General features: G+C 36.9%; 1 protein-coding gene across 6 annotated transcripts in view; it reads right to left on the bottom strand.

The window, feature by feature from the left end:
- The window catches only part of IFT81 (intraflagellar transport 81), a 192,638-nt gene that overhangs the window by 34,099 nt on the left and 141,776 nt on the right, over positions 1–16,763 (bottom strand). For 5 of the 6 annotated variants that reach the window (XM_081253180.1, XM_081253178.1, XM_081253183.1 and 2 more), the window contains one exon: positions 2,397–2,546. In XM_081253180.1, coding sequence (XP_081109306.1) covers positions 2,397–2,546 — 150 coding nt within the window. The remainder of the gene's footprint in view (positions 1–2,396; positions 2,547–16,763) is intronic. The other variant, XM_081253182.1, reaches the window with a different exon arrangement.

Genomic DNA, 16,763 nt, shown 5'->3' with positions numbered 1-16,763 from the left:
CCAAAATTTACAAGCAGCTCATGCAGCTCAATATCAAAAAGACAAACAACCCAATCCAAAAATGGGCAGAAGACCTAAATAGACATTTCTCCGAAGAAGACATACAGATAGCCAACAAACACGTGAAAGAATGCTCAACATCACTAATCATTAGAGAAATGCAAATCAAAACTAAAATGAGGTATCACCTCACACCAGTCAGAATGGCCATCATCAAAAAATCTACAAACAGGGCTTCCCTGGTGGCGCAGTGGTTGAGAGTCCGCCTGCCGATGCAGGGGACACGGGTTCGTGCCCCGGTCTGGGAAGATCCCACATGCCGCAGAGCGGCTGGGCCCGTGAGCCATGGCTGCTGAGCCTGCGCATCCGGAGCCTGTGCTCTGCAAGGGGAGAGGCCACAACAGTGAGAGGCCCGCCTACCGCAAAAAAAAAAAAAAAAAAAAAAAAAAAAAAAAAAAAAAAAAAAAATCTACAAACAATAAACGCTGGAGAGGGTGTGGAGAAAAGGGAGCCCTCTTGCACTGTTGGTGGGAATGTAAATTGATACAGCCACTATGGAGAACAGTATGGAGGTTCCTTAAAAAACTAAAAACAGAATTACCATATGACCCAGCAATCCCACTACTGGGCATATACCCTGAGAAAACTATAATTCAAAAAGAGTCATGTACCAGAATGTCCACTGCAGCTTTATTTACAATAGCCAGGACATGGAAGCAACCTAAGTGTTCATTGACAGATTAACGGATAAAGAAGATGTGGCACATATATATAATGGAATATTACTCAGCCATAAAGAGAAACGAAATTGAGTTATTTGTAGTGAGGTGGATGGACCTAGAGTCTGTCATACAGAGTGAAGTAAGTCAGAAAGAGACAAACAAATATCGTATGCTAACACATATATATGGAATCATTAAAAAAAAAAAAAGGTCCTGAAGAACCTAGCAGCAGGACAGGAATAAAGACGCAGATGTAGAGAATGGACTTGAGGACACGGGGAGAGGGAAGGGTAAGCTGGGACGAAGTGAGAGAGTGTCATGGACATATATACACTACCAAATGTAAAATCGATAGCTAGTGGGAAGCAGCTGCATAGCACAGGGAGATTAGCTCCGTGCTTTCTGAGCACCTAGAGGGGTGGGATAGGGAGGGTGGGAGGGAGACGCAAGAGGGAGGAGATATGGGGATATATGTATACGTATAGCTGATTCACTCTGTTATAAAGCAGAAACTAACATACCATTGTAAAGCAATTATACTCCAATAAAGATGTTAAAAAAAAAAAAAAAGAAACATGGAAGATTTGAGTATCATGGTTAAAGTACTGGACTGAATTGACTTTTATGAAACACCATCCCCCACAACTGCAGAATATATATTCTTCTCAACTGCACATGGAACAATGATCAATGGGCCATAATGCAACATTCAAAAATTTCAAAGGACTGAAATCACAGAGTAAGTTTCCTGGTTACAGCGGAAATAAGCTAGAAATCAATAACAGAAAGGTAACTAGAAAATCCCCAAATGTTTGGTTTTAAGCAATAACCATAGGTCAAAGAAATCACAATGAAAATGAGAAAATATTTTAAAGTGAGCAATAATGCAAGTTACTACATATCAATTTTAAAAGTTCTGTTACAATCTATGTTTAGTGCTGTTAGAATCTATGTTTGATGCACTGTAAATTTTCAATCTTAAATTCCCTAGAAGCAAACAATATTCAACAGCATGAGACAGAAAAGTTCATATTGCCAGCTAATTACAACTGGTTGAAATTTCATTCACCTCTACCAGATTATTGCTAGCTGGTAAGCCAATATCCTGATGAAATCATTTCCCCACGGGTAAAAGAAAAAAAAAAGCCAAATCAAGAAAACTCAGAGGAACTGGTACCCACGATGAGAACAGCTTTGCTGCTAGAGGGATTTCTCTGGGTTTAACTTTTTTTCTGACAACCAAGGCACAAATATATAAGGAACAAGCCTGCAGGCAAACTTCCGTATAGAACCCTCCCTGGATACTTCTTTCCAAAGCTCCTTGGAAGTGGCTGCTTAGATTTCTGCCCAGAAGGCCACGATAAATAAATTATTTTATAGTCAATCTCTTGGTATGATCATTTTGGTCATATTAACTAGCTAACCAAAAGAAAAACCTACTTAATAGAATTCAACTTCTATTAATTACCCCAAAGTCAGAACACATAAAAAAGTTAGTGCCTACTGCTACAGTAAAATACAAAAAATCAGCTTTTATGTCATCTCTGTAATTAATCAGAGAAAATGAATAATTTTATGGTTTTTCTAATAAAAACAATGACCTCAGTAAAAAGCTATAACCTATAAACCTCCTGGCATTTGTACTTTTAGAACCCCAAGATAACACTGTATTACCAGTTGATGTTGAATATTTTCATGACGTTGCTTAAGAAGTTCTTCTGTCCTCTGCAAGAGACCAAATTCAGCTTTAAATTCAGCTATTATCTGATGCTTCTTTTTGAAAACTGTACTCTTGCTTCGAAGTTTACTGACATATCGTTTCAACTGTAAAAGAACATAACATGTAGTTTAGTAAGTAGAAAAGTAGTTGCTAAATATATATAACCTCAGTGCATTAGAAAAATTTTCTTTTCTACCATCCTACATGTGGGTCACAAGTACATAATAATAACTTAGTTTTATTAGAAAAGTTGGAAAGACTAACTGTTCAGTTAAAATACTTTGTGTATGTTTTTATTTTTTGGACCCATTAAACACTGTAAATCATTATACAAAAGCTATTTATTTTGGGCTTTACAAATAAGGATTAGGAAAACAGAAACTTCAACACTATAAAAGTAAAAAGGTTAAAAAGAAGAAGGGACTTCCCTGGTGGTTCGGTGGGTAACACTCCATGCTCCCAATGCAGGGGGCCGGGGTTCAATCTCTGGTCAGGGAACTAGATCCCGCATGCATGCTGCAACTAAGAAGTCTGCATGCCGCAACTAAGATCTGGCGCAGCCAAAGTAAATAACTAAAGAAATATTAAAAATGAAGAAGAAGAAAGTAGAAGACCATTTCTGGTTGTGGTCTTATCATGATATCTCTCATGTACTGCACTATATTGGTGGCACTGGATCTACTGGGGTTAAAATAGCCAACCAGAATAGTCAACACTTGTAGCTACTATTTATCATTTAAGAAAGGTACTGTGACCATAAACCCTAAGAAGCATCTGAAGCTCATCCCAAATGTTAAAAAGCTAAAAATATTCCAAATTAGTGGGAACTCATAGTTGCTTAATTCAGCTATTTACCTACTAATGATATTAAAGTTATAACTACTCTAATGGAAAGACCCCATTATTAAATAATACCAAGAAGAGTTTGGAAAAGCAAGTGAAGTGAATATTTAAAGGAATTCATTTGACAAGTACTATTTATTAACTATTATGTACTAGGCACTGTGCCAGACGCAGAGAATACAATGCTAAACAAGATGCTCACGTGTCCTGCCCTCATCAGGCTTAAGGAATAGTGGGGGAAATAAACATAGAACTGATGTTCACAACCACGGTGAACATTATGAAGCAGTGAAGGGGCCCTGAGAATAACTAACAGGAGTTTAAACTGGGTTGTGATGAAGGTAGGAAATGTGGGGTCGGATTTTAGGGAGGTGGGTTTTGACAAGTTTCTCAAAAATAATTTAAGCCAAGACTGAAGTAGCAGGAATACATTAGAGGAAGGAGGAAGAAGCAAGGAAGAGCATTCCAAGTAGAGGAAACAGCAGGTGTAAAGGTCCCAAGGCACTGGCTCATTAAAAGTATTGCTTAATATGAGAAGCAAATGTGAAAATTTTCTGGTATTTCTGAAACAGAACATAACACATAAAAAAATCACTTTCTCTTATGTACCATTAGTATTAAGAATTTTTACTACATAAAATAATTTTTTCTGCTCCAACCTTTTATTAACTACATTATTTTAAAAATGTTCATAGTAAGAATCTGGCTTATTATACTTAAACGCATCACTTCAAAACAAAAGTAAGCCTCCATATTACCTAATATGAGAAAATTCTTTGAAAATCTTAGCCTTTTAAATGCCCAATTCTTTACAAGGATAATTGGGGGGATTATAAATAATTTTATAAATAATAAAAGTAATGAATGTATTACTGAAATATTAGAAAACAGAAAAAAGGAAAAAATTCACTCAAAGCCACGATCCCAATGCAAGCTCTATTATCATATGGTATTTTACCTCCTAATTTTAAAGGCTAAATCTAAGGTCAGCAATTATAAATTGTAAGGTAGCAAAATAGGAAGGAGAACATTTCTAAAATTTAGGTTGATTGATTCCTGAATATACAAAGTCCTTAAAAATAGCAAGATTAAGCATTCTTCACATAAAAATAACCCTCTAACTCCTAGTTTAGACATCTTTTTTAAACTTGACTTAAATTTTGAAAGAAATGAGGAATACATTGTGTTTTAGATGAAGGAAGTTCAAAATATTTTTCTATTCATGACTGAGTTAGTTTTAATATTAAGGAATCCAGCCCATAAAAAGCAAATTATCAATGGCTGTATTATAGAAACAGTTTAAAAAATTTAAGTCATACCAATGTACCTAGAATCTAATTACTTGCAATTTTTCCTTTTAAAGAATAAATGTGTAAGCCTGACATAACTACAGATTCAGAATCCCCAGACTAACTATATGTTCTATTAAAAGTGTCCTGGGCAAAGTGCCCAAAATGAAATCAATCCTGTTCATCTGCTATCCTCTGTATTATCTAGGCCAATCTTCCCCTTCTCTATCTTGCTGTGCTCTGCAACTATTTTTAAAAGCTAAAAGCTATAAATGTTTTTGGTGAAAGAACAAACCTACCGATTACTCAATGTGCTCTATGCTAATTGGTTATTATTTGGCATTCACTGGACAAACCACCTAGGGGAAAGGGAGTCAGGGTCAGATTAATGACAGTTCCATAAAATTAAGCAATAGGTGGCCATCAAAGCACTCTAAGGGTTCTATTACCTTAGACTGAATTAGAGGAATTAGAGGGAAAAAATGCATTATCCATGATTTTCTTCCATTGGAAGTTTTTTCTATCATTTGGATTTTAGGTTATTTTTGAACTTTCAGATTATTGAAAAAAAAAAACCATGATAAAAATATTGGGGCTCCCCTAGTGGCGCAGTGGTTGAGAGTCCACCTGCCGATGCAGGGGACACAGGTTTGTGCCCCAGTCCGGGAAGATCCCACACGCCGCAGAGCGGCTAGGCCCGTGAGCCATGGCCACTGAGCCTGCACGTCCGGAGCCTGTGCTCCGCAACGGGAGAGACCACAACACTGAGAGGCCCATGTACCACACACACACACACAAAAAAATATTGAAGCTAAATCTTCAGACACATTCTTAATAATTTCTATAGGCCATACTCCCAAAAATGGTCAGAAGGAAATTTTTTTTTTAACCTTTAACTTAGTTTTATTTTTTTTGGGTTTTGATACCTTCTGCCAAACTGCCCTTCAAAGGCTATTTATAGTACTGTTTATAATTGTCAATTTAATAAGCAGAATAGTATATGTTATTTGCATTTCTTTATTAGGGAACTTCACTTTTTGCCATGTTAATTGTGTATTTGTGTGGATTTTTTAAAATGATATGCCTGTCTTTGGCTCATTTTTAAATTGGAGCCTTTCTTGTGGATCTGTAACAGCGATTTTCAAACTTTTGGGTCTCAGGAACCTTTTACTGACGATCTCAAAGGGATTTTGTTTATGTACATTGCTGGCATGATAAATCTGAGGAAAAAGAAGAGAATACTCATTAGCAAACCAAATCCAACAAAACGTAAAAAGGATCATACACCATGATCAAGTTGGATTCATTCCAGGGATGCAAGGATGGTTCAACATATGCAAATCAATCAATGTGATAACACCACATCAACAAAAGAAAAGACAAAAACCACATGATCATCTAAATAGATGTAGAAAAAGCATCTGATAAAATTCAATATCCATTCATGATAAAAAATTCTCACCAAAGTGGGTATAGAAGGGGACATATCTCAACATAATAAACCCATTTATGACAAACCCACACCCAGAAGCTGAAAGCCTTCCCACTAAATTCTGGAACAAGTATGCTCACTCTCACCACTTTTATTCAACATAGTATTGGAAGTCTTAGCCACAGCAGTCAGACAAGAAAAAGAAATAAAAGGTATCCAAACTGGAAGGGAGGAGGTAAAATTGTCATTAGATGTAGGTGACATGACACTCTACATAGAAAACCCTAAAGACTTCACACAAAAATTATTAGAACTCATCAATGAATTCAGCAAGGTAGCAGAATACAAGATTAATATACAGAAATCTGTTGTATTTCTTTACACTAACAATGAAATATTAGAAAGAGAAAGTTAAAAAAAAATTCTGTTTAAAATCACGTCAAGGGAATTCCCTGGCAGTCCAGTGGTTAGGACTCCACACTTTCACTGCCAAGGGGCCAGGTTCAATCCCAGGTCAGGGAACTAAGATCCTACAAGCCATGTGGTATGGCCAAAAAAATAAAATAAAATAAAATAAATAAGAAAATAAAATTAAATCACATCCAAAAAAACAAACAAAGAAACAAACAAAAACCTAGGAATAAACCTAACCAAGGAGGTGAAAGACCTATATGCTGAGAACTATAAAACACTGAAAAAGGAAACTGAAGATGATTCCAAAATATGGAAAGATATCCCATGCTCTTGGATTGGAAGAATCAATATTGTTAAAATGGCCATACTACCCAAAGCAATCTATAGATTCAATGAGATTCCTATTAAATTACCCATGACATTTTTCACAGAACTAGAACAAATAATCCTAAAATTTATATGGAACTACAAAGGATCCAGAATTGCCAAAGCAATCCTAAGGAAAAAGAACTAAACTGGAGGCATAACCTTCCCAGACTACAGACAATACTACAAAGCTACAGTAATCAAAACAGCATGGTATTGGCACAAAAAAAGACATATGGATCAGCAGAACAGAACAGAGAGTCCAGAAATAAATTCACACACCTATGGTCAATTAATCTTTAACAAAGGAAGCAAGAATATACAACGGAGAAGGGACAATCTCTTCAGGAAGTGGTGCTGGGAAAGCTGGAGAGCTGTATTACCCCAGCCCTCACACAATACACAAAAATAAACTCAGAATGGCTTAAAGACTTAAATATAAGACATGACACCGTAAAACTTCTACAAGAGAACATAAGCAAAACATTCGCTGACGTAAACTGTAGCAATGTTTTCTTAGTTTGGTCTCCCAAGGCAAAAGAAGTAAAAGAAACAAATCAGACCTAATCAAACTTACAAGCTTTTGCACAGCAAAAGAAACCATAAACAAAATGAAAAGACAACCTATGGAATGGGAGAAAATATCTGCAAATGATGTGGCTGACAAGGGCTTAATTTCTAAAATATACAAATAGCTCATACAGCTCAATATTAAAAAAACCAAAAATCCAATCACAAAATGGGCAGAAGACCTAAATAGACATTTCTCTAAGGAAGACATACAGATGGCCAACAGGCACATGAAAAGATGCTCAATATCGCTAATTATTAGAGAAATGCAAATCAAAACTACAATGAGGTATCACCTCACACCAGTTAGAATGGCCATCATCAAAAACTCTACAAATAATAAATGCTGGAGAGGGTGTGGAGAAAAGGGAACCCTCCTACACTGTTGGTGGGAATGTAAATTGATACAGCCACTATGGAGAACAGTATGGAGGTTCCATAAAAAACTAAAAATAGAGTTACCATATGATCCAGCAATCCCACTCCTGGGTATATATCCAGAGGGAACTCTGATTCAAAAAGACACATGGGGCTTCCCTGGTGGCGCAGTGGTTGAGGGTCCGCCTGCCAGTGCAGGGGACACAGGTTCAAGCCCTGGTCCGGGAGGATCCCGCATGCCACGGGGCAGCTAGGCCCGTGTGCCACAACTACTGAGCCTGTGCGCTAGAGCCCGCAAGCCACAACTGCTGAGCCCACGCGCCTAGAGCCCGTGCTCCACAACAGGAGAGGCCACCGCAGTAAGAGGCCCGTGCACCGCAACGAAGAGTAGCTCCCCCGCTCGCTGCAGCTAGAGGGGGCCCACACACAGCAACGAAGACCCAATGCAGCCAAAAATAAATAAATAAAAATTTAAAAAAAGACACATGCACCCCAATGTTCATAGCACCAGTATTTACAATAGCCAAGACATGGATGCAACCTAAGCATCCATCAACAGATTAATGGATAAAGAAGATGTGGTATATATACATGATGGAATATTACTCAGCCATAGAATAAAATACTATGAATACCAAAGAATGAAATACTACCATTTGCAGCAACATGGATGGACCTAGAGATTATCATACTAAGTGAAGTAAGTCAGACAGAGAAAGACAAATATCATATGATATCACTTACATGTGGAATCTAAAATATGATACAAACGAACTCATTTACAAAATAGAAACAGACTCGTAGACACAGAAAACAAACTTATGGTTACTGAAGGGGTGGGGGCACGGTACATTAGGACTATGAAATTAACAGGTACACACCACTATATATAAAATAGATAACATGGATTTACTGTATAGCACAGGGAAATGTATTTACTATCTTGTAATAACCTATAATGGAAAAGAATCTGAAGAATATATATATAACTGAATCACTTTGCTGTACAACTGAAACTAACACTGAGACTAACAACTATACTTCAATTAAAAAAAAGAATAGAATATTCAATTATTGGACCCCTTACTTCATAACACATAAAAATCAATTCCAACTGTATTACAGACTTATATGTGAAAGACAGAACTAAAAATCTAGAATATAGGAAAATATTACTATGATTATTGAGATAGTAAAGGATTTATTAAATAAAACACACAAAAAAGCACAAACTGGGCTTCCCTGGTGGCACAGCGGTTGAGAATCTGCCTGCCTATGCAGGGGACATGAGTTCGAGCCCTGGTCTGGGAAGATTCCACATGCCATGGAGCAACTAGGCCAGTGAGCCACAACTACTGAGCCTGCGCGTCTGGAGCCTGTGCTCCGCAACAAGAGAGGCCGCGCCAGTGAGAGGCCCGCGCACCGCGATGAAGAGTGGCCCCCACTCGCTGCAACTGGAGAAAGCCCTCGCACAGAAACGAAGACCGAACACACCCAAAAATAAATAAATAAACTTATAAAAAAAAAGGCACAAACTGAAAATAGATGTCGATAAACTTGACTTTGCTAAAATTGAGAACTTTTGTTCATCAAAGTATATATTAAGATATTAAGAATTAAGAATACTAAGTCATAAGTTGGGAGAATATATTTACAACACATTAATCCAATAAAGAATTTGTATCCAAAAATACATGAATTAAACCTACAAATCAATGAGAGAAAGGCAAATAATCCAATAGAAAAATGGATAAAATACTTGAATAGTCACTTCATAGAAAAGAAAATCCAAAATGGCCAATAAGCATACTAAAAGACGTTTGACCTCATCTGTAATCAAATTAGTAATGCAAATTAAAACCACAATAAGATACCATTGTAGGGCTTCCCTGGTGGCACAGTGGTTGAGAGTAAAGGTCTAGGTGTGACACAATGCTCTTTAGAACTAAAACAGAACAATCACTACTGCAAGAAACTACAAATCTACATACTCTGAGTACAACTATGTAAAATGTTTGTATATGTGTCTATGAACCAAGATTGGGAGAGAATGAAGAATAAAAATAGCTGTTGTGTTGCACAGGTAGGGTTATGAGTGAATACTTTGAGATTTATTTCTTAAATATTTAAGTTAAAAAATATTTTAAAGGAACTCTGGCATAGGAGATAAGCAATAAATCCTTGGAATATTAAGGAAAAAGCTTTCAATAGGGCACTATAGCAGGCCAGTCAAGCAAATTTGTCATGAAAGTGAACTATAAAGATTGCCATTGTGCAGGAAGGCCCATTATAGCAGTTATTACTAGTCATTTGGTCCAATACACATTTGTAATCTAAATTTGTCATTTATGAAAGAGCAGCCATCATTTTAGATGCTGAGATCAGTAAGATTAATGTTTTAATAGTGCTAGCTTCTGACTTCAGAACCAATTTTACAGACTCAGCTCCTTTGTGATCAAAATGGTATTTGACAGATCTTCTTTCTCCTTTACCCATTTAATATGTTTTAGAACCTTTAATAGTAATGATCTAGGCAAGCTTTTTAAAAGGACAAGGCAGCTTATTTTCCTAAGTATGTAACCATTTACAAATGCTTTTCAAGCTTAATCTGGAACTCAAAAGTATTACTGGATTCCAAACATCATTCTGGATATGTATGTGGAAACAAGAATCTCTGCTCCTGTTGCAAATTTCCAACTCAATATCTGGTGTGAAACTATTTTCACAGTAATTATCTGTGAAGACTTTATATAATAAGTACTTTATATTGTCCAGAACCACAAAGAACCATTTTTTTAAGTACTATTCCCCTTTACAGGGAAGAAACCTATAGAGAAATTAATACAACTTATCAAAGTTCAGAAAGTTAGAAAAACTGGAATAGAATGAATACTTCTGTCCTCAAATCCTGTTAGTCCACTATTCATGCTATTTTCCACTTATTAACTGAATCACATCTTTGTCAGGTATTTCATCAAATGATTTTTAAGCACAGAAAACTACAGAAATAGGCCCAAGAGAGTTAGGTATGAAATGGATAACACCAACTGTTCAAGAGTAGAACGAATATGCCCAAATGGCCATATTTTTTTTTTGCCCATTTGTCAGTGTTTCTATTTTGTCTGAATTCAGACTTGCAGAAAACCTGAAAAGGCCATCTTTTAAGTCATGCTTCATGTCATAAATCATTTGGACTCCCTGAAGTCTCGTCTCAGAGTTGCTATTTGTTTAAAGGCAAGAAAAAATGTTTTAAAGCAACTTTGGGGGCTTTCCTGGTGGCGCAGTGGTTGAGAGTCTGCCTGCCGATGCAGGGGACACGGGTTCGTGCCCCAGTCCGGGAAGATCCCACATACCGCGGAGCGGCTCGGCCCGTGAGCCATGGCCGCTGGGCCTGCGCGTCCGGAGCCTGTGCTCCGCAACAGGAGAGGCTACAACAGTGAGAGGCCCGCGTACTGCAAAAAAAAAAAAAGAAAGAAAGAAACACAGAGCAACTTTTGTTTTCTGCTAAAATGTTAGTCTTTTCAAATGACCCATCATAACAAGTGCAATATATATAGACATACAAATACTACTCAAACCTTTTTCCAACCTGTTAGTATTATGTTTCCAACTTTAAATTAGAAAATCTCACCAAGCCAAGCATAAACAATGCAATTACCCACATATGGTAGTGGATAGTTAACTGCTGATTCTCTTGAGAGAGTGTATAATAAGCAATATGATATACGCTAGTAGAAATCTGTCTTAATAGAAACTTGTGGTACAGGAACATCCATCTGGGAAACACAGGTAATCATACCGTCCAAGGTCTCCCTGCTTCTGTTATAAATCAAATCACCACCGCGCAGCTGTTACTATATCTCTAATGGGGTTTTCAAATGCTGTCCAAGCAGTTAACTCTCAAAAAAATGTCTATGAAAAGTTTTCACGTTTTGGGTTAACGTTGTGGGATTACCTAAACTGCATATATAATACTCTACTTCTATTACAGTGAATTGAGCCAAATTGATTTGATTGTGTTTCGTTCCATCTCCTGGGAAATTTTAGGGGCCTTCGGTCCTGCTATGAACTCTAAAGAGTGTAATGTGATTTGAAAGGCTCTAAAAATATCACAGGTTTGCCTGGGCTCACCTAGAAGGGGGGATGATTCAGTTACAAGTGTCAAAAGTTGATTCCTAATTTTTCAGGATCTGACAGCTGCAGCTAATCGGGCCAGGATCCCCTTATCTTCATTGTGCTTCTCTTTGAAGTATTTAAAGAAGATTTCATGATCTTTGCAATTTAGCTCTAGGATTTCTGTCAGTAGCTGTACAATGAATTGGTTGGCTCTTTCTTAAGCTGCTTATTCATATTATTTGATCAAGCACATTTTATTTTATTTTATTTTTTATTTTATTTATTTTTTTTTTTTGCTGTACGCGGGCCTCTCACTGCTGTGGCCTCTCCCGTTGCGGAGCACAGGCTCCGGACGCGCAGGCTCAGCGGCCACGGCTCACGGGCCCAGCCGCTCCGCGGCATGTAGGATCTTCCCGGACCGGGGCACGAACCCGTGTCCCCTGCATCGGCAGGCGGACTCTTAATCACTTCGCCACCAGGGAAGCCCAAGCACATCTTAAAAGTAGCCATTAACTGCAAAACAGCTGAGCTTCTTGCAAGGTTTGGGAAGAAAACATAACGAACTCTAAACCCGTACACCATAAACCAGGAGTGACCTTTCAATGCATGAAATGACAATGGAACCTTAACCGAAGGTTCAATTGTTGCTATAAAAAATTTCAGACTCAGAAGGCATGCATTCATTTCAATCACAGCTCTGAGAAGGGTACTAGCACTACATCATTGGGGCTAATTTTTTGTTTTGCTTCTCAAATAATTAATGCAGAGATTCAGAGGTACCAAGGTGATGAAGACGGTAAAGACCGGTAGCTATGCAGCACTACCACAAGAAGTAGAGCCTCTATTCTTTGTTCTTCCATAAGTGAGACAAAGTCATCAGGCTCAGATTGTTGCCTACGAATGGGTAAAAATCATATTTACCATGTGCTGTGTTTTGTCATACAGAGGGTTTTCTTCCCTTTTCCCCCCAGATTTATTGAGATATAATTAACGTACAATAAACTGCATATATTTAAAGTACAAATTGTTGCTGTTGTTCCATGCTATGATAGCTTCATATTTTGGGACAGAATTTTAATATTAAGTGACCTTAGTTTTCCATAATTTGAAGTGTTATAAAAATGTTTACATAGAAATATCTTGCTTTATGCAGGATTCAGTGTGAGAGGAGATAGAAAAACAGTGTTATAGCATAGTATAATAGTGAATGTTCATAATTATGACTGAGTTGTCAATAAAAGGTTGCTGTGATCAGTATGATTTTAAGATAACAGAAAGAGGTGAAGTAGCATGTCTCCCAGGAATCATACCATGTTAGTATTTTCCCAGCTCACACCCCATAACCCTGAAATGTATTCCCATACCACTCCCTTAATGTGTGTTCTAACATACAGCTCACTTAAGATCACTTGTTAAATTTCTGACTCCCCTAAGAAACCATTAAGCTCTGTGATGGAAGGGCCATATCTCTTTCTCACCACCATTTACTTAATAGTTGGCATGTAAAAGACACTTGGTAAATGTGTAGAAAACCTGAATAGAACTGTATAATCTAATCTAGATACATAATTTTTCATTAGAAAATTGATAATATTTAAAATGTCTTGGTACTTCAATTGATAAGAAAAATTATTTATATGTAAGTCTTCCTCCTAACTATAATTGTTTATTTTATTGTATAAAGTTATTTTTAAATACCTAACCAGAAACATAAATTTGCCATTTAATACAGTAGCCCCCAGTTATCATAGCATGGAACAACAGAAACAACTTGTACTTTAAATATATGCAGTTTATTGTATGTTAATTGTATTTCAATAAGGCTGTTTGGAAAAAACAGAGAAGAAAACCCTCTGTGTGACAAAACACAGCATATACAAAGCTAAGAGACAAATGACAGACTAGAAGAAAACAATTACCCAGATTAATCCAGAATATAGGTAAAAATATGAAAAACAGATAAGGAAAAACATTCAATTAGCACAAAAATGTGAGTGTACTTTGTGCCACTGAACTGTACAGTTAAATATGGTTAAAATAGTATGTTTTATATTATGTGACTTGTACCACAAAAAAAATTTTTTTTATAGAAAATACATTCAATCCATTAGAAAAAAATGAAGAAAGACAATAAAAGGGCAAATGACAGAAGAAATATGTGACCAAACATGTATGTGGACAGATGTTCAATCTTAATCAAGAAAAATGAAAATTAAAATGAAATACTGTCAGAATGACAAAAAATTAAAGGACTGAGGATCAAGTGCTGTTTTAAATAACAGAGGAAACAGATCCTCTTGAACGCCCTTGGATGGAATAAAGAAATTGTACATACATTCTTCAGAACACAATGTAGCAATTAAAAATTTAAAAGTACATGATAATAATTATTATTATAACTGTAGGTAGTATTTATGAAGTGCTTCCTATAAGCCAGCCACTGTTGTATACTGCTTAGTTGTATTAACTCATTTAGCCCTCACAACCACCATATGAGGTGAGTACTGTTACTATCTCCACTTTATAGACAAGGAAACTGAGGCACAGAGCAGTTAGGTAACTGCTGTAATTAACTGTTAGGTTGAACAGCTCATAGGTGGCAGAGATGAGATCTGCACATAGGTGTTCTGGCTTCAGAGCTGATCCTCTTAACCTCTAGAGAACAGCCTCTTCATTTACTGACATGGAAAAATCTCTAAGATGTGCTATTAAAAGCAAGTTGCACAATACACACAGTATAATACCTTTCATATTTTTTAAAACTCACAAAACGGTATTATCTATATCTGTATCTATCTCCAGAGAAAGGACTGAAAGGGTTTACAAAACTGGTGGCAGCAGTTTCTCTTTGGAAAAGGGTCTAAGGGACTGGGAATGGGGATAGGAGGTAATCAATAGGGACTTTTGTTTTATGTGTATTGTTTGCTTTTCAGACCATGAAAATGTATTCAGATATTACTTGTATAATCTGATTTTTAAAATATTATTCTATTTTTTTATTATTATTATTTTTTATACCCTGGAATAAATCCTACTTGATCATGGTGTGTGATTCTTTTAATGTACTGTTGAATTCAGTTTGATTTGGGGATGGAAAAAGGTATTCCATGCAAATGGAAACAAGAAGAAAGCTGAGATAGTAATATTAGTATCAGACACAATAGATTTTAAAACAAAGACTACAGCAAGAGATGAAGAAGGACATTACATAATAGTAAAGGGATCAATCCAACAAGGAGACATAACAATCATAGATGCATTCAAGATAGGAGCACCTAAATACACAAAGCTAATATTAACAAACATAAAGGGGGAAACTGACAGTAACACGGTAACTGTAGGGGACTTTAATACCCACCTACATCAATAGACAGATCATGTAGACAGAAAATCAATAAGGAAACACTGGCCTTAATGACACATTAGACCAGATGAATTTAATAGATCCAGAAAGAACATTCCATCCAAAAACAAGAATAATACTAATCCATCAGGGGTCCCCAAGACCATCCCCCCAGGTTCAATGATTTGCTAGGAGAACTCACAGGACTCAGCATAAAGTCATATTCTTGGCTATGCTTTATTACAGTGAAAAGGTACAAAGCAAAACCAGCAAAAGGAAAAGGCACATGGGGTGAAGTCAGGAGGAAACCAGGGGCAAGCTTCCAAGAGTCTTCTCCCTTAATTCCTCCAACAACGAGTTGTAACAATACGTGTGAAAGGCTGCCAACCAGGGAAGCTCGTTAGAGACTCAGCGCCCAGGGTTTTTACTAGGGGCTGGTCACGTAGGCATACTCTGCCTAGCCCATACCAAAATTCCAGACTCCAAGAAGGAAAGCAGGTGTTCAACATAAACCACACTCTGTACATACAGTTTAGGCACGTGAGCCATTCTTATCAAGGAATGGTGGGAATTCTAAAATCCAAGTTCCCAGATGCCAGCCAAGGGCCAATCCTGCAAGCAAGTTTTTCTAAGAATAGCAGTTTCAGGCTTGCTATGTTAACTCTTTTCTGCACACCATCCTTTCCATAATCCTTGTGATATTAAAATGCAGTTCTATTATGTCTTTCTTCAGTTTTTTGTTCTCAGCTAATTCATAATTAATTCTTTCTGTGAATGTTTCCAGACTTTTCATTTGTTTTAGTCACCTTCATCTAGACTCTGGCTTGACTATGTCTTTCTTAAAACATGAAGCCAAAAATGTAAAATAATATTCCAGGCATAATTTCATGTAAATGGGATATTATATTTTTATTAATAGAGTATAATTTAAAAAAAATTTTTTTTGGCCAAGCCATGCAGCTTATTGGATTTTAGTTCCCCGACCAGGGATTGAACCTTGGGCCCCAGCAGTGAGAGCGTCGAGTCCTAACCACTGGAGCGCCATGGAATTCCCAACATTTTGTTTTTTATTGTTTTTGCGGTACGCGGGCCTCTCACTGTTGTGGCCTCTCCCGTTGCGGAGCACAGGCTCCGGACGCGCAGGCCCAGCGACCGTGTTTCACGGGCCCAGCCGCTCCACAGAAGAGCTAAAATTCTTAGACAAAATGTAACATCTGGAATACTGACTTTAATGGCAGTAGGAAGCATCAAAATGTACTTCAAAATGCACACCTCTAAAGAGAAAGTGTCAAAGGAATATAAATTACTATATGTATAGTATTTGTTACATTTATCCTTACACAGTCACATTCCTAAATTTTTCCAAGAAAAGATTAATCAAACATCTACATATGGATAATCAAGGAATGAAGTTTCTAGCAAGTTTCTAGGAAGCTTCTGTTTCCAGTTAATGACTGTCTACAATGTGGTCCTATTTAGAGTCAAATATGAATCTTAAAATTAACTTATTCTAATAGTGTCTTGAAGAATAGCTCAGCATTCACTTAGGAGCACAGCTGCTGAGGTGTTC

Source organism: Mesoplodon bidens, assembly GCF_964165515.1.
Source record: "Mesoplodon bidens genome assembly, chromosome: 13".
NCBI classification, from domain to species: Eukaryota; Metazoa; Chordata; class Mammalia; order Artiodactyla; family Ziphiidae; genus Mesoplodon; species Mesoplodon bidens.
The sequence above is the reverse complement of the archived record's forward strand: the minus strand, read 5'-3'. Positions and strand labels throughout refer to the sequence as shown.